Raw genomic sequence first — 18,438 nt, forward strand, 5'->3', positions numbered from 1 at the left:
AATTTATGTTACGTGAAATTTAATCATAGAGAAATCCATTGAAAATATTCCTAAAATTTGATGTAAATTATTAGTCTCGTTTTCGAATTGTTGAAAGTCATGAAACGTCCTTTACTTGACTAACTAAATTTAGGTATATTCCGATCTACCACATAACATAACAGTGATCTCAAATTCTTATAGGAACATGAAACTCTTGATGAAAAGTCGAGAGAAGTATTGAAAACACGCTTAAACTTGGTGAAAATTTAGAGGTGTATTTCACTCATGCTACAATATCGGGATGTATTAAAGTTCAGTTAGTCTAGTAAATGAAAGTCAATAGTTTGAAGATGAAACTAATAATTTGCTTGAGTTTAAGAGTGTTTTTAATGTTTTTCTCGTTTATTTACGTAAACGATGTTTCTATAAATAAAATTTATGTTTAAAATTTAACACGAGACCTCAGATTAACGACGAAGATACCTTATCCGTTACACCACGATTTGTTTTTTTTGGTTGCCCCCACTCTCGTGACTTGCCCTATCAATTATCTAATTCTGAATTAAAAACAAAATGAACAACTAAGCCCCAAAAGTCTTTTTTATATTCATTTTCATCCCTCATTCTTCCCATAAGTAACATTTTTAGCTTCCAAATTTTCTCTCTCTGAATTCTGATGATCTTCATATCATATCTCTTTTGATTTCTCTCTCTAATTTTCACCTACCGTGTCTTTGTCTCTGCAAATTGCGGTTTCGTTAAGCTTTTTGTAGAATTTTCTGTGAATTTTTCAAGTAATTTTTTTACATCTGGGTTTTAGCATTATTGAGCTTGTTGAAGTAGTTCATGAGGATGTGTATATGATGAGTGTGAAATGCTGTTTTTGTTTCATGAAATTTGCAGAAAAAACGGGGAGTTTTTGGTGATTTTTTTTTTCAGTTGATGGATTAGGGGTTTTTAGGTTTTTTTGAAGTATGAATAGAAGTTTTAGGGCAGAGGAATCGGCGTTAAGGGAGCTGCAACAGCAAATGGGGAGCTTTAGGAATTCGGTAATGAAGGAGAAGGAGGAGGAGCTAGGTTTGTTTCTCGAAATGCGAAGAAGGGAGAAGGAAAGAAATGATCTTCTCCTTTTCCAGAACGGCGATGAATTTGATGCTCCGCTTGGTGAGAAAACTAAATTTCCTTTTCAATTGATGTTTTTCTGTTTCATATATTATATTCATTATTAGTTTCTGGTTGAGATTATGGTGTGATTTTGCGTTTCCTTTGATATAATTAGATGATTTATGGTAATGTAGAGCTTGCTCCGACTCTTCGAAAATGTTGTCAGCAGGTGTGGGTCGTATTCTCTAAATTTTTGGAGAATGCACAGCTGTAGAGGCATAAGAATACTACAATATGTTTATTTGTGGTGAATTTGGGTTTTCCATTGAACTGTGCTTCATAAGCCAAGCTCATTAATTGTTATGTTTTGCAAATTCTTTGTCCTTTGTAGAATCAAGAGCAGGAAGTTCGCCTATATTCAACATTGGATCAACCACTAATGTGAGGAAGAATGGTACTGATGATTTCCTCAATGCTGACAATGACAAAAATGATTACGAGTGGTAATTTCCTTTAATTTTACTGTCTTCTCGAGCATGTACTGATGGTGACTCTTCTTCTTCTGTTAATTATGTTTTTTAGCTGGTTAGGTTGAACTGTCATAAATTCCTCAATCAAGTGAAATGTCTGTGTCATGTCACCTACATTATGTTTTCATATTCTATCTTCATCTTTTTATTGTTCTTAATGGGTAAAGCAATGATAACTTTTGCTGTTCTTTTTGGGTAAAGCAATGATAGTTTTTACAATACCATCATACATGTCTGCTCTAATCTTATGCAGACAGGTGTACTGATTTTTTTAAATGGACATAATGTTCATTTAGGACAGACAAAACACAAAATTGTGAAGATTGAAGGGGGGTGGGGGTGGAAAAATCATTGTTTCCCCTCAGGGAGCGGTGGAGTTTAAGAAAGGTAACATTAAGAAGTTACTCATCATATATATGGAGTATGCTTCCTTAATGTGACAGTGACAGATTCAAGTCATTGAATTTCATAATCAAGATTCGAAAACAACTAGGTTGCAATGCAAAGAAATGTAAAGCACCATGTTAAATGTCTAGATCCTATACAATGTTTCTCCTCTTTGTATTTAATTTAGGACATTTTGACATGAGAGTCCAAATTTTGAAATTTTTAGAAATAGAACTTCATTGGATATTGTGTCTTTCAAAACTTGGCTACGATTCGTAAAATTTGGTCTCCATGCTTCCAGGAAATTCTATACTCATGATATACAGGTTAACTTAAGATGAACGCTCAAAGTAAGAAGTTGAGGATAAATAAACTTTTGGTGATGGACATTCTAATTTGGTGTCAATAACAAGTACTCCCTCTATCCCCCCCAAAAAGGCTTGCTTCAGAGTAATTGGGACTTGTCTAATTTTTGTGTGAATTCAGACATTGAATTTTTAGTTGTTTAGAAATAAAAATTGCATATTTGGAAACTACATAAAGGTACTACAAATCACAAGTGTTTGTAGTTTAAATAGAGAAAAAAGCCAAAAGTCCCCTAACCTATATCCGGATTTCCAACTACACACTTCAACTTCACTTGAGTGTGAGCGATGTAGTTTCAGTTTTAAATAGTTCAGGGGGTTATAGGACTCAAGTGAAGTTGAAGAGTGTAGTTGGAAATCCGGATATAGGTTAGGGGGCTTTTGGCTGTTTTCTCAGTTAAAATAATTAGGACTTATTTAACGAATCATAGTCAAAGGAAAAGCAGTTTGATTCCAAAAATGGTAATGAAAAATCCAGAAATCGGTGACAACCAATGAGAGTCCATTGAGCGCAGCTAAGCTAGAGTAAGGAAAAACCAGCGAGTGGGAGAGAAATATAACTTCTTTAGATTAACAATTCTTACTGCAAGTGTACTAATAACAAACATCTGCAAATTAACACCTACCAACAAGTTAACTGACAATTAAACGGACTTGTTATCTTAAGCACCACATTGCAGTATTTACATCACAGCTCCAGTCATGCTACGTCACAGCTCTGCAGTTTAGTATTACCTCTACTTGCATTCCTTCAAAGGTAATCGTGCCAAACTATTTGGGACAGAAGGGTGTTTTATAATTGATGTTCATTTAGACATCATGAGTAGCAAGAGAACATGTTTAGTATATAGAGCTCATTTTTACTTATATTTTGAAGTTCAACTAATGAATTTCGTATATCAAAATGTTGATGCAAACAAGTAAAGTAGTGGGTGCTATAACCCCCACGCAATCAATCAATAAAAAAAAAAGCTCAAAATAGAAGAGAAAAGGCTTCTCGAGACCTCTGATATTGGATGATCTTTTGCCACACTTATACAACATTCAGTATCAAAAGAGTATCTGCTTCTGTCTTTTATTTGTGTGTTCAGGTCTCATATATTTTTGTCTTTCAGGCTTCTAACACCTCCAAGTACTCCTCTTTTTCCTTCACTTGAGATGGAGTCGGAAAAATCAATGATGAGTCAGCTGGGAACTGCTAAAGCTCGTCCAACTGCATTGAGATCTAGAGTAAGAATATACTACTTTTACTTTTCTTACTCCATGATTGCTGAAATAATGCATTTTCTGTAATTCGGTTGAGTATTATATATGATAATATGCTTAATACATGAAATGTTATCTTTCATGAGTTCAAGTTATTTTCACTACACATCCAGCCAGTAGAAGTGATGTAGAGATTTGCAAGAAGCATAATAAAAGGAAAAGTTCTATAATCAGGTAGAAAGGACCTTGCAGGTATTTTAGTTCAAAACACACATGGTGGCTCCGTTGTTTAGTCAAATGCTATTAGCAACGAAATCATCTTTGTTGATATATCACAGTAATCTTAATGAATTTATTAAAGCAAATAATACGATATACTCATATGCATTTCCTTTTTGTAGTAAGGCTTGTTTACCCCTTAATCACAAAGTACGTGCTCTCCTAAAATGTAAACAGATACAGAATTTTGCCTTACCACCTGTAGCCTGTAGGGTATGTGCTTCTTCGGTCTTCAGTTTTTCAATAGTATATACCGAATACTGATCCATGGTTAGTTTGGTTCTACGGTAGTATGCTCGCAACCCCTGCTTAGAATTGACACATCCTCATTGTACTCGTTGATGTTCATATTGAGTAGTTTTGTTTGTCGAGCTTCAAAAGTTAGATGATATTGGCTATTAGTGAAATGCATGACAAATGAGAACATAAGAAAATATATAACAGTTCTTTGTTATATATATTTGCAACACAATCCAGAGACAACCTATTTTTGTCATAATCTGGAAACTGAAAGAAAATAGACTATAGCTTCTTAAAAGGATAAATTTCTCGGGCAAGGAGGATTCTAGCTGGTAATAAATGATTTTACTGATTACTCTATCTCTTTATCGAAGAACAGCAGCCACAGCATTTTGCTCTTGAACACGACTAAGAGCAGCTGCAGTGGTCATTGTCACTGGCGGTATTTCGGTCAACTAAAATACTGATATCTTAAAACCAAAAACCGAACTTTTGAAAAATTAAAGCTGAAAACAGCCCAAAGAACCAAAACTGAAGAACTGACTTAATTCGGTTCGGACCCTTTTTATCGGTTTTAATGTCCATCCCTAACCACCTGCCCCAGTTAAAAATTAAGAATTTCAGATGGAATGTTGGAGCTTCCAGTTAGGCAGTCTTAACTTAAATTTGTTGGGAACCATGGACTGATTTACTATGCAACTTGTTATTCTGGATGCAGTTAGCAAATCCCCAGCTTGAGCCCTCTGGTAGAAGCAATTTAGCATCTAGACAGCCTGCTTCCGCTGCTGGATTAAATACTTCAAATTCAGGTCTTCGAAGACCATCTTCGTCTGGTGGATCAAGACCTTCAACTCCAACTGGACGACCCACATTAAGTGCAACATCCTCCTTGACATCAGCAACTAGACGCACATCTACTGCAGCATCCAAAGCAATGACATCCACTGCGACTTCTAAAACAATGACAACCACAACCACGTCTCGGCCAGCAAGGTCTTCAACACCAACTTCTCGTTCCACCTTGCCTTCTGCTAAGTCAACGGTTCCTACAAGATCTTCAACACCTACAGCCAGGTCCAGTGCAAGGTCCTCAACACCAACCAGAAACTCCTCAACACTCACAACCAGGGCATCCATTCCTGGATCGAAGTCCACATCAAGGGCAGCAACTCCAACTCGTCGGCCTACTTCAGTGTCCAGTACAGCTAATGCTACTGCTCCTTCAATTAAATCTCCGTCTTCAGTAACACCAGCAACCACTACGGCAAGAAATCCTGGAGCCTCACGTCCTAGTTCTCCAACTGTAAAACCCAGACCATGGAAGCCTTCAGATATCCCAGGGCTCTCCTATGATGCTCCACCTAATCTACGGACATCATTATCTGACAGGCCAACTTCAGCTACAAGGGGTAGACCTGGAGCACCAAGTGCTAGATCTTCATCCATTGAGCCAGTTACAAATGGAAGGGTTAGACGACAATCTTGCTCTCCAGCTAGAGGACGCCCTCCTAATGGTGTTGTGCGTAGCAGTGGGAGCTCTGTTCCTATTCCAGCTATGAGTCGATTACATGCTAAAGCTAATGATAATGTAAGCCCTGGTATGGTTGGAACTAAGATGGTTGAAAGGGTAATAAATATGCGGAAGCTGGCTCCTCCTGCAAAGCAAGATAATAAACATTCTCCCCGTAATAACTTATATGCGCACTCTTCATCACCTGACAGTACAGGTTTTGGAAGGACGTTGTCAAAGAAATCCTTGGACATGGCTATGAGGCATATGGTATGTATATTTCATTTCATGCTGCTATTTAGGGGTCTTGGATAGGCTTTTCAGAGTATGGTCATGAATGTTCTCTATGCAGCATTTCTAGAAATTGTCTTTCTTGTGTTAATGCAACATGGTGATCTTCAGAATGAGAACTTCCTGTTTGGGATAATTTTCTGTAGTTTGAACACATGTATAGTGACCATGGGTAGTTTTTCCCTTTTTACAAGTATAAAAGTATGTTCTCTTGGTCTTGTTGGAGCTCTATGAAGCTCCGCACATCGTCATCCTTGTTTTTTTTTTTGCTCTAAGGTTTTGCTTAATTGAGAACATTCCTCTCTCACAGGATATAAGGCGAAGCATCTCCGGAAATCTGCGTCCATCGATGACTAATATTCCAGCATCCTCCATGTACAGTGTAAGATCAGGACCTAACAGAACCAGGACAGTGAGTGTATCTGACTCCCCACTTGCTACGAGCAGCAATGCTAGTTCTGAAGTGAGTGTCAATAACAATACAGTGTGTCTTGATGGGAGTGAAGTTGATGATGCTATTAGCGGTGTTAAAGGTGTTCGATCTCCTGCCTATATGCATGGAAGGTAATGATTGCCCTTCGCTGGTGCAAGATTATAAAATTATAGTTTTGATTCAGTGCCGGAATGAAAGTTTTGGTGCTTGAATTATGATTGTTTCCTGGGAAAAACCGATGCATATGGTCTCCCACGTTATGTAAAGATTGATGCACAGTTAGCTATGAAATTTTAAGCCAGCCTATTTCCTTAAGTTATGTTGCGTGCTTAGAACCATTTTTTGCAAACAAAAATGCTGGTTCTGAAGTGAGTATATGATTCCCCAGTTGCTACAAGCAGTAATGTTCCTTAATCTAGTTCCTACTTGCAGACTATAAGCTCCCGTTTGACCATTGATTTTGAAGTTGAAATTTAAAAATTTGAGTTGAAGTTGTACTTGGGCATGCATTTTACTTCGAAAAATTTGGAAGTTTGTAAATGGAAGTCTTTGAAAGTACTTTCAAATTTCATGGCCAGGTAGATATTTGAAGATCGATTTTTGAAATTACTATCAAAATCAATGGTCAAGGACAGTTTAAGTTCAAACCTACAAGGACAATAAAATAGTATAAGCTGGAAAGTTCAGTACGTATTGATTAGTACTCCATATAGTAGTATAAACTAAATCCATTTATTTTTTAATTTGATGTTTGATATTCATATCGAAGGCCGATTAACTTTGGTATAACACATTATATGATCATTTTTGGAGGCGGTACTTCCAACAAAATATTTTCCACTCTATGGGTTCGAAACCCCATATTCAATATTCATCCCATTCAATTTTTAATGTTGTAGTTTGATTTAACATAGAGTTTAAGAAGGATTTTTTTAAAAAAATTTGTGATTTAAAATAAGTAACAGATATTTGTATAGTTATAAATTATTTCATCATCAACAATAAAATAAATATTTTAAAGTTAATTTGTTATTAAGTATAAAAATATGTTTTTTTGGTTCTACTTAAGAAAAAAATGAGTTATATAAATTGAGGTACGAAGTATTTTGTAATGGATTAAAATGAAAAATATATCAAGAATCAAGTTCGGTATTTTTATATTAGAGTTCGATTATTTCAAACTCATGCCATGTAGGATCTCATTCAGAAGGAAGTGGTTTCTATTAAGGGCCCAAACCTGAAAACGGAGGAGCAGCGAGTAATTACTCCACATGTTCTAAAGGAAAAAAACTTTTAAAATTAGGAGAAAAAATAATACCTGTCTAGTGTTCACATTTTTCTCTCCTCTTTCTTTTCTCTCTCTCCTTCGATCACATCACCTATGGCCAGTCTATGGCGAGCAGTGATGGGCGACAACACAACTCCATCAACCGACGACTACGACGGAGTAGAATTCTGGGTCAACCCTGAACGAACCGGCTGGCTCACAAAACAAGGCGAGTACATAAAAACCTGGCGTCGCCGGTGGTTCGTGTTGAAACAGGGGAAACTGTTTTGGTTCAAGGAAGCGAATCTCAGTAGAGGATCGAAACCGCGTGGCGTTGTTCCGGTGGCTAATTGCCTTACAGTGAAAGGAGCTGAAGATGTTCTGAATAAACAATTCGCGTTTGAGCTTTCAACTAGGTCCGATACTATGTATTTTATTGCTGATTCGGAGGAGAAGAAGGAGGAATGGATCAATTCGATCGGACGGTCTATAGTGCAGCACTCTAGATCTGTTACTCGTGATGAAATTCTCGACTATGACAATGATAGCCGGAAATAAAATTATGGTACGTGTATCTTTGTTTTTTTTGGGAAATTAATTATTTTTTCTATGGTCGTAGTGTGAATTGAGTATATAATTTCTGGTATTTGAAGCTGTAAGTACTCTGTTTGAATTTTTTTTGGGAAATTAATTATTTTTTCTATGTCGTAGTGTGAATTGAGTATATAATTTCTGGTATTTGAAGCTGTAAGTACTCTGTTTGAATTATGAATCTTGTAAATTTGCTGTCATTTCTGAGTTGAAGTTTCTCCTTTGCTTTTTTGACCTGTTCAGGATTTTATCTTGCTTTTTTACCTAATTCTGATGGCACTTTAGAGGTATATAACAGTTTGTTTGGATGGTTGTTGTATATAGTTTCATAATGTATCGGATTGTGTTGTATTGTATTGTCTCGATGAATACAATGTTTGGATAGATTGTATCGTTTCCCACCATTACATAATGTCATAGAATAGGAAATCCAGGGATTGATACTGTCCCGTGAACTTTTTATTTTAGTCTCTAGCTATATTAGTTCTTGCATTCTCGAGCTACTCCGCGATGTTGCTCTTTTTTACTCAACATGTCCCAATATTTGTCTCTTAAGGTCTCCTGCAAAATTACATCATGTACAAGCATTTAAGACAGGTTCCCTCATTAGTTTTTTATTTTTATCGTAACCGAGAAATCCTGGATGGTCCATTGCAGACAGTTCAAAGTTCGTTGGAGAATGGGCCCGCCCCTCTAGATTTCTAGAGATACCATGCTTGTCTGGATCAGGATTCGAACCTGTGGCGTGTGCCTACCACACATCACGCTCTGCATTTACCATTAGACCAATGCCCTGAGTGTGCTTCCCTCATTGGTTAATTTCGTTTTTCTCTGGATTCTAACTTGTATTAATGCACTTTTTATTCCCAGTTCGCACAAGATCAATAGCACTTGCTAATTCAGCTCTGCGGTGATATATTCATTTGGGTCATTTTATAGAACCTCGTTTAGATTGGTCATGTGAATTTGGATCCTTTTTCTTTGGTAAGTGAGGGTTAACCCTCATTGTCATGTGCCATAAGCATTTTCCTTTTGGTGGTCCTTTCCGTTACAGCCAGATTGCTTCTTTTTCTTCTCGTTCTTAATGATTTGGTTGTGCACTTGGGTAGGTTGGCTGGTTACGTCTTTCGGAATACCAAAAAGAAAGCCTTTTTTTACATGACATTCAGAGTTGCATTATGTTGCTGAGATGATTTTAGATAGCTCTCCCTCTAGTTATATCATTAAAAACTCTGAAGTGTTGTATGATAGAAGAAGAAAAATTCTGAGTCTCATGATACTACAAGATATTGCATGATATGGCCATAGAGATATCTATTTACTTTCTCTCGTGGAATTAAAGAACTGGTTCTTTTTGGAATGAAATATGCTACAGATGAGAGCCTTTTAATACCGAGAGATTAGGTTTTTGGCTAGATTTCTCAGGCTCACATCTACATACTTGCCAAGTTAAGTATTTCAGCATATTTAGTAGTTTCAGATGTTGCCTTGTAACTGAAACTTAGGGGTGTCAAAAATGAACCCAAACATAGGTAACCCGCCCAGAATTTTGAGGGTTGGACTCAAGATAATTTGAATTGGGTTCAATCTCAACCCATTCAAGTCTAACCCACTTTAAGAGAATCCTCAATTAAGCCCAATTCAATCTCCAATTTCAACCCGTTTTAAAACTCTTTACTAAGATATGTTCTTATATTAAAGGTATGGATTATTATCTATTTAACATCTTTTAGGATTTATCTATCTATTTGTTACTTTTTTAAAAAATATCTTGAGATGAAATTCAAATTGTGATTATAAAAGTTAAATATCACTATGTTAAAATTATTGAGATTAATCGGGTCAAATTGGGTGGGTCAAGACTCAACCCGTTTTTTAGCCCATTTGAACCCAATCCATTTGAGCCCAAAGTAAACTTGGCCGGGTCAAGACCCAATCCGATTTCTATTTCAACCCATTTTAATATCTCCAATTTCAACCCAACCCGCCCATTTGACACCCCTACTGAAACTGATCAGAAAAAAAAATTCTCTTCCACCTGCATTCTTTTGTCAATTTCAGCATCTTGATTTAGTTTCATTAGGAGTCTTTACAATTATTGTTTCAAGAAGTTGGTTTTTAATTATCCCTGGAGCTTGGTTCCAGTGGCAAAGGTTGAGGGACTTGTGACTTAGATCAGAAGTTCAAGCCCTATGGCATACCGACTAAGCCAGGTATTTAAGTGGGGGAAGGTAGAGGGGTGGACCCATTATTCCCCAGTTTTGAAGGTTGCAATTGGTCTTAAAAGGTTGGACTCGGAAGGATTTCTCGGTCATTAAAAAAAGAGTTGGTTTCTAATTTGACCTTTGGCGTAACCTGTACATCAAAATCAGCATTTTCTTCAACCAATATCTATGCAAATTTTGTTTATCCAACTTGTGTCCTGCTGTAAAGTTGTTTATGGTTGTAGTGGTGTTGTGTATAACAATTTTCCACATATTTGAATATGCATACAAATTTGTTGACCCAAACGAAAGAAGCTCTTTTGTGACCGGATTTGCTTGCTCACATCTCGACTAATTCTTTGAGGTATAGGTTACCTTTCACCAGCACAGATATATTTAATTCTATCCACGGAAGTCTAAATAAGAACACCTAAGGGTCATTTGGTAGGACATATTAGAGAATCTAAAAAACATGTATTAGCTATGGTATCATTTAATCCTTTGTTTGGTAAAGGCGAAAGTGCCCTTGATATATCAAACCAAATAGTGGATAGGAAATAGCTCCTAACATAACTAATCTAGCATTACTAATACACTCTATTCATTATTATTCTTATACACTCTACCAAAACACCTCCTAATGTTTTTGTCTCCGCTAGAATATGAACCTAAAACCTTGTGGTTTTCAACCCACAAGGAATTCACAGAAATAAAATGAATTTGTGGGGTTCTCTAAGCTTTTCACTTGTCTTGATAGCTAAATTAGTAACTATTACCACTTGTATACTGAAGGTTGCTAGAACCACATGCATAGTTTAACAGGACACAAGAACATTTTAACGAAGACCCTTCAAGCAAACTAGAAATCTCAGTCCAACAATTAACTTAATCGACATTTAAATTTCGATAACTCGATGAAATAAACAAGTAGTAGAAGATTAGAGCTACATAAAAATAAAAATTGCTGACGATGAAGTTGCTCCTCCAAGAAAACTAGGGGTCATGAATTTCAATTTTAACGACTTGGCCATCATCAAATGGATCTCTCTTTGGTGCTGCTGGTGGTGCTGCAACCCTAGGTGGTCCTCTTCCCTTCTTCTTGTTCCTTGGCCTTGCCTAAACCAATTCATACAGTCAATATTTGTTGAAAATACCAATCAAAATTATTGAAACAACTATTGTTTTCCGCTATATCTAGCAAATCTAACGAACATAAAAAAAGAACGTTAGTGGTTAATGAAGTGGGTTGAGAACTATGAAGTCGCAGATTCAAATTTCAATAGAGACAAAAATAACACTAGGCAATTTATCTCATTGTTTCAAACATATATCTTCAAAATTATGAGGGGTTAATTCGTCTGAAATTTATGAATATTTTAATCTCAGTATAAGATTCTACAACATTAATATAGCATTTGGTTGTAGGCATTGAACTACCGCATCAATTATGCAAAACCTTATACACCAGAAATCTTATTTGATCAATGAATTATTTTATATGGAACTAAAATACGTTCAATCAAATGTGGGAAAAAAAAGTTATTTCATATTTCCACCGTGATAGTTAGTATATCATATTAACTAATTTTATTTATCAGTTTCAAAAAATATTTAGACATGAATATTTAAATATATCTCTATAATTGACTCGAATACCCTATCTGTATTTTAATAATTAAATAGATAAGCAAGAATATCTCATGAAATTATTTTATCCATCTTCTATATGGAATAGTAAACTCATCACTTCAAGCTAATACCTTAATTCAAATATGTAATTTATCTCGAAATTATTGTTTTTATTCTACTATCAAACCAGAATATAAATATAGGATTCTTCTCCTAATTGTAAAATATAGGGGTGTAATCTGAAACTAAGTCATATTAAGGAGGTGTTATCCTGCAATAAACCAAAATATGCTAAGAAAGTAAGCAGCAGAACTCACATTGCCAAAGGAGTGATTGAACCGCTTGCCTTTCGCCGTCTTCTTATCACCTCTGCCGCAGTAAACTGAAATCAAATCAAATCCAAAATAAATAAAATCATTTCAATTTCTCGAACTGAAACTGCAATCGAAGGTATGCGATTCATACTCAATGGGAGATTTGAATCGGTGAGAGACAAAGACGAAATTGATGCTGAAGGAGACGCCGCCGCTATTGAAACGCTGCCGGCGACGGAGTGAGAACGAGAGAAGGATAAATTAGGAGAGAGAGAAGCCATGGATTGAACAGTAGCCATAGGAACTGAACCAACTAACAACGACGCCATTGCAGCAGCTCAAGTGATAGAATTGAGTTTGAGTTTTTATTTGTGGTGGTTCTATAGCTCTTTATTGTGTTTCTAGATAATGTCTAAAGAGGCCCTTTGTTTTGTCTTTTTTTATTCAAAATACCCCTGAATTAAGGTAAAATTGACTTATTTTGAAAAAAACGTTAGAATTGCTTGGATGGTAAATACTATTCATTTTCAATATTAAGGATGTGAGTTCGAGTCATCAAGGAATCAAATATTTTTTATCCAAAAATATATCGAGCAATAAATTTAACCTATAAAAGGCCGTTTAGTAGGAGGGATAAGGAATAATAGTTTTGAGATTGAATATATTTAGTTAGGGATATTAGTTAGTTTTGAAATTATTTATCTTATTATTTGTAATGTAATAATGAGATAGGTTATCTCATATATATATATATATATATCTTAATTCATGAGATAACTTTGTCGGTCTCATTTGCCCCCTTTTATATTTGGGTGTGCTGCTTGTAAGTGGGTTGATTAAAATTTAAATTAGCTTTTATAAGTATTTTTTATTTATTTATCGACATGTTTGGTAAAAATACATACTTATAAGTCAAGCGAATGTAAGTTAAAATCAATCAAAATTCATAAGTTCGTCGCACCTTATTTTATAATTTTACAATTTATAAGCACTTTTTAGTTAATCAACTTTTTATATGATCTTATTCCAATGTAATATGTAATATTTTTTAGCCAAGAGTCTATCGAAATAGTTATCTATCCTCATAAAGATAAAAGTAAATTTCATGTACATCCTACATTAGATATGTTATTGTTGTCGTCTAATAAATTTCCAAAATTCTAACTTTTAATTATCATGTATTCCATTCCGTCATAAATAGTCTTAAGAACATTTTAGTAATTTTAACATATATAATAATGATGAGGAGTAATGAGATAAATGTACTCCCTCTATCACGTACTACTTGTCTACATTGACAAAGATATTTATCCTAAATTACTTATCAATTTATAAAATTTAAAAAACTAATTATATTTTTTCCATTTTACACCTTAAATTGACTCTTTTTGATTAAAAATATAAATAGGAGTATTGTAAAGTTCCTCTTTTGTTAATCTTGGTATTGACAGATAAGACATATAAATAAAATGTATTAAAAATAATTAAAAGGGTAAATTAATATAAATATATTTTTATATTTCTTAAAAGACGCGTAAAGAGAAAATATTGTACGCTAATAAACAATGAGGGAGTAACACACAATGATTAATCATACAGGACTCCTGGTCTAAGCCTCAGAAGACGAGACATTCCCAATTGATTATGTTTTTTTTACCAAACTCACTCAAAAATACAAAAATATACTAATAATAAGAAGTCTGTCAATAGATGAAAATACCCTACTCTACAAAAATTTAAGAACTCAATTCACTTATTATAGACCACAAAATTGATCCCGAACTATGATATTTTCTTTGACAGTACAGATTCATATAGCTGACCTCAACTTGTTTGGTATTGAACCGTAGATGTTGTTGTTGGTGAACAGCTCCCATGCAAACCACTCTATACTCGATCTAGACATAGAAAATCAAGAACAAATAATATAGCCATTTCCCTACAGAAAAAACACAATAGACCGATCATTCACGTTAGCATTTATTCAAATGTGTGATTTACAAGACAAAAGTTTGTCGACGTCTAGAGGAACTTCTTCTCCACTCTGTAGTTATGGGAATCTCACCATTTTCTCCTTAGTTGATGCATTTCTTGATCAATATTTTTTCCTCTATGACTAAACTTCTTCACCCTTTTTGTTAATGATAGAAGAAGTACTACTTGGAAGTTGGAAGGAAACAAGTTTCCTCGCCGCCTGTGCTCCACAAGAAATTGGCATATGTAGATCTATAAAAAGAGTTCCTAGGCTCAGCTGCCACTGCCTGTTGGTATCTTTCTTCGGCTCCCCATAAGTCGTTCTTAACCTTCCACAAGAAGATCGCATACTGACATAGGGCCTCTGCATCCGGTGGTTCCACTTGGACTGCCCGCTTGAAGCACTCCTCCGCCCTGTTACAACAAATGACTCATCGTCTGAAATTATAGAAAACAAACTACTCTTCTATCCCAAACTAATCCGGGCTGACTATATGAACTCTATGTAACGATTTCTCTCTATTCGTGTCCGTTTCATTTTGTTGTTCGAAACTACAAACAGAAAACAAAGGACAGGTCTTCCCTGTTCTATTCTCCAACCAAAAGCACATCTCAGGTCATGTCTAACATTGATAGAACAAAGATTTTCACTAAGGGGATTCAAACTATAAAAGAGTAAATACAAGAAGAAGCCAAGAATCCTAATCCGAGGGTCTATCGGAAACCGTCTCTCTAGTCTCTACCTTCCAAGGTAGGGGTAAGATTTGTGTACACTCTACCCTCCATAGACCCCACTTGTAGAATTACACTGGGTAGTTGTTGTTGTTGTACAAGAAGAAGCGAAGGATTCAACATCCATCATATAAACATAAAAATAATTTTAACTTTTTATATAGAGTATAATTTTATAGGAAAGGGGTCCAGATGAATTCCCTTGAGCCTCCTAGCTCCGCCCGATGTCTAATAGTACCATTTCCGAGCTATGAATCTGAGATGCTACTTATCTCAACACTAAATCGTGTTGTTCCCAAGATCGCCAAGAATTTTCCAAAAGTTGCTCAAGTGATCTTTTCAAAATCTTGGCATCAGCAAACTATAATCTAGGGAATGGGCTTCAAATAATTGAAATATGAGTAGCACTGTCAAAAACAACAATAATGTAACTAGGCTGGCTAGAACACGCAAACTCAATAACCCGGTTTTTGCTTACTCTTCTTGAAACTTGAGAGATTGCAAAGATCAAAAAGCAACTTTTGAAAATTTAGAGAAAAAAGAGGAACTACAATATTAGGTCACAGAGGAACTAATTCTCCATTCCATTTTCTTTAACACAATAAGAAAAGGAGTTAACGCAACATGAACAATGATAGACCGACCAAAGGTATACACAGTCATTGTGTGCTTTCTTTGTGCACTGGCACAACAGAATTCTATGTTGCTCGATGTACTAGCCTTAAGTTTAGATGTATGGCTTTTCTATGTGACGACAACAACAACAACATACCAAGTGTAATCTCAAACTAGTGGGGTCTGAGGAGAGTAGAGTTTACGCAACCCTACTCCTACCTTAGAAGTAGAGATGTTGTTTATGACAGACCCCTGGCTCAAGGAAAACCAGTCCAAGGCATTCTGAACAGTTACTACAGCAAAATAATTCGATAATGGAAGTACACAAAACAACAAACAGTGACAGAAATCATAGGACAAAAAACTATAGGAGCAATACTAAGACTACTAGTATGGACAAATATTGAGACAATACACTATTACCTACTAACCTACTATCCAAATCCGTTTCCTCCACAACCTCCTATCTAAGATCATATCATATATTATGTAAGACAAGGGAAGTTGAAGAAATTACCTATTATTATCTCGAACGAAAACTTTCAGAAAGTGTGCATAATTGCATAGCAAAAGAGTGTTATTAGGCTCATGAGTCAGATTCATCTGATAAACAAGATCAGCCTTATAATAGTCAACACTATTATCTGGTTCAATCTCCACTGACAATGGTGAAACAAACTTCGACATGACTTCATGATCAAAGCCAATACCCTTTAGATCCCTCATATTCAAAGTTTCATCTTGTATTGAATCCCACAATTTTTTCTCTTCATCACTCCACACTACTTTTGACTCATCTTGAGGAACAATATCAGGATAATGAACTTTTAGATATGTTTGATCACAATTCTCTCCCGAAGCAGAGTGAACACTAAAATTAGCCAAGAGTATCATTACATACATCATTAACATTGGTGTTTGCGAAAATACTTGTCGAAAAAGACATACAAATGATGCATACATATCCCCTTGCACTTTATCAATAATCATTTCTAAATCTTCATTACACATTGATTCCCTCATATGCAATGCATAAGTTTGCAACTCCACAATAATAAACACCATAGATTTAAAAGCCTTTGATGTGCAAGAATTTGTTGCCTTTAAGTCTTTAAATCTACCAGACTCCCATTGATATTTCTTTTGCATCATTCTAAGTGACAATGGAAGTCCAAAACTTTTAGCTTTTTGTTCAATATGTGCCCATGAAATTACCTCCCTTTCTGGCCAATATGGTGGTTCTGGCTCAATACCAAGCAAACTTGGCTCAAGAGACTCAAATTTTGATGGAAAAATTGAATCTTTACTCCCAAAAATTGCACAAGACCCTTCATTTTCCCCTCTTTCAATCTCTTCACCATCAAATTGTTCTTCACCAAATCTTGAACTACAACAACATGGTTGTATGCTACTATAACCTTTAGAGTCATTTTTCTCAAAATATTGTGACCTAAGTTTCTTTGGGCTAAAAAGAACAAGTTTACAAATAAAGTTTGGATTTTTATGACCCCATTTGTTTGATTTTGGAGATGAATAGAGAAAAGAAAGGGTTGAAGGAGAAGAGGATTGAAGAAGAAGAGAATTTTGGAGTTTCATAATTAGTATAATACCTATTTTTTGGTCATTATTTAAGAGTAAATAGGCAAAATGTATGGAGAGGAAGTAGAACAAAATAGGCACAAGAAGTGGTCAAATCAAAACAAAGTATGAAAGAAAAAAAAAAACAACAGAAAACCCGTGAGGAAAGGGGACTTTTTTATTTAGATCTCTAAAAAGGAAGAAAACTATTTTTTGAGTTTCAAGATCTTGAAACACTTCAACTAATTCCCACTCCGTTTTGTTCCAGAAGTTGACGTGATACATAAATTTTAAAAATTATTAAATAATAATTATTTTTTAGTTATTTTTATTTTATATATTTTTTGAGAAAATAAGGATTGATATAACTATTTTGTCATAATTCTCTATTAATTAATATTTGGTAGTAACGGATCTTGAAAAATAATTCAATCAATAAATAGTTAGTGTTAAAGATAAGATATAGAAAAATAATAATTATCTTCTCTAGTGACAATAAAAAGAAAAAATATTTTTTGAGATGGTGGACAAATAAAATGAATAGATGGAGTATTTTATAAGTTGTTAGTATTTAACTGACACATGCATACTCAAAATTGAAATATTTACTTGTTAGCTGAAATAAATTAAAATATTATTTTTTTTGTATCATGCCTAAATTTATTACTTCCAAATTTCCAAAATTTCCTTATTTCAAAATAAATAATTTATATTTAGCTAAAATTTCAAAAATACTTGTAGCGCAAAGTTATCTTTTTGCCTTATTTCTAACTTCTTGAAAGTTATCATCAAATGATGTGATAGAGTAGATGAGATTACTCCTTTTTTAAATAAAAAATTTTAGGTTCGAACTATGGTTATGAAATTTAAAAAAAATTAAGAAAGCACTTCCTCCTAAATGAGGTTCTATGAAGCATAAATCTGACATAGTTAAGCCTTAATGTAGATATCGAATACTTAATAAAAAAATAAAAAATTATTTTTCAATCTTTTCTACTAGATAATCTAGAATCTTTATGCCGACTATAATCAATTCTATCGATCGGACTCTTCTATTAACAAATAAATTACATTGATTTAATGAGAGAAATACAAGTGAACCAAAAAAAAACATGATAAGAATGATAGCAACGTGTACTAATCCGAGTCACATACACGTAAGAGGAAATCATATCCCAATAAGAGAAACACAAAATTTCCACCTATA

General features: G+C 34.7%; 4 protein-coding genes across 4 annotated transcripts; 2 read left to right on the top strand and 2 right to left on the bottom strand.

Moving 5' to 3' along the window:
* Positions 1-607: 607 nt before the first annotated feature.
* On the top strand, positions 608-6,867 carry LOC125831220 (cell wall protein DAN4-like). Its single transcript, XM_049510408.1, has 5 exons — positions 608-1,146; positions 1,478-1,589; positions 3,484-3,598; positions 4,812-5,873; positions 6,205-6,867. Exons 1-5 carry the CDS (start codon positions 957-959, stop codon positions 6,460-6,462), a joined length of 1,737 nt encoding a protein of 578 aa, XP_049366365.1. The 5' UTR covers positions 608-956; the 3' UTR covers positions 6,463-6,867.
* Positions 6,868-7,639: 772 nt separating this feature from the next.
* On the top strand, positions 7,640-8,193 carry LOC125831237 (pleckstrin homology domain-containing protein 1). Its single transcript, XM_049510430.1, has one exon. It carries the CDS (start codon positions 7,709-7,711, stop codon positions 8,150-8,152), a length of 444 nt encoding a protein of 147 aa, XP_049366387.1. The 5' UTR covers positions 7,640-7,708; the 3' UTR covers positions 8,153-8,193.
* Positions 8,194-11,227: 3,034 nt separating this feature from the next.
* Positions 11,228-12,719, bottom strand: LOC125831239 (30S ribosomal protein S31, chloroplastic). The gene is made up of 3 exons (XM_049510431.1): positions 12,484-12,719; positions 12,336-12,400; positions 11,228-11,505 (listed from the first exon to the last, which is right to left on the bottom strand). Exons 1-3 carry the CDS (start codon positions 12,659-12,661, stop codon positions 11,383-11,385), a joined length of 366 nt encoding a protein of 121 aa, XP_049366388.1. The 5' UTR covers positions 12,662-12,719; the 3' UTR covers positions 11,228-11,382.
* Positions 12,720-14,015: 1,296 nt separating this feature from the next.
* LOC125831226 (uncharacterized) lies at positions 14,016-17,360 on the bottom strand. The gene is made up of 3 exons (XM_049510417.1): positions 16,171-17,360; positions 14,398-14,720; positions 14,016-14,271 (listed from the first exon to the last, which is right to left on the bottom strand). Exons 1-2 carry the CDS (start codon positions 17,247-17,249, stop codon positions 14,489-14,491), a joined length of 1,311 nt encoding a protein of 436 aa, XP_049366374.1. The 5' UTR covers positions 17,250-17,360; the 3' UTR covers positions 14,016-14,271; positions 14,398-14,488.
* Positions 17,361-18,438: the final 1,078 nt, after the last annotated feature.

Source organism: Solanum verrucosum, unplaced genomic scaffold (assembly GCF_900185275.1).
Source record: "Solanum verrucosum unplaced genomic scaffold, falcon-dt-bn FXZP01000049.1, whole genome shotgun sequence".
NCBI classification, from domain to species: domain Eukaryota; kingdom Viridiplantae; phylum Streptophyta; class Magnoliopsida; order Solanales; family Solanaceae; genus Solanum; species Solanum verrucosum.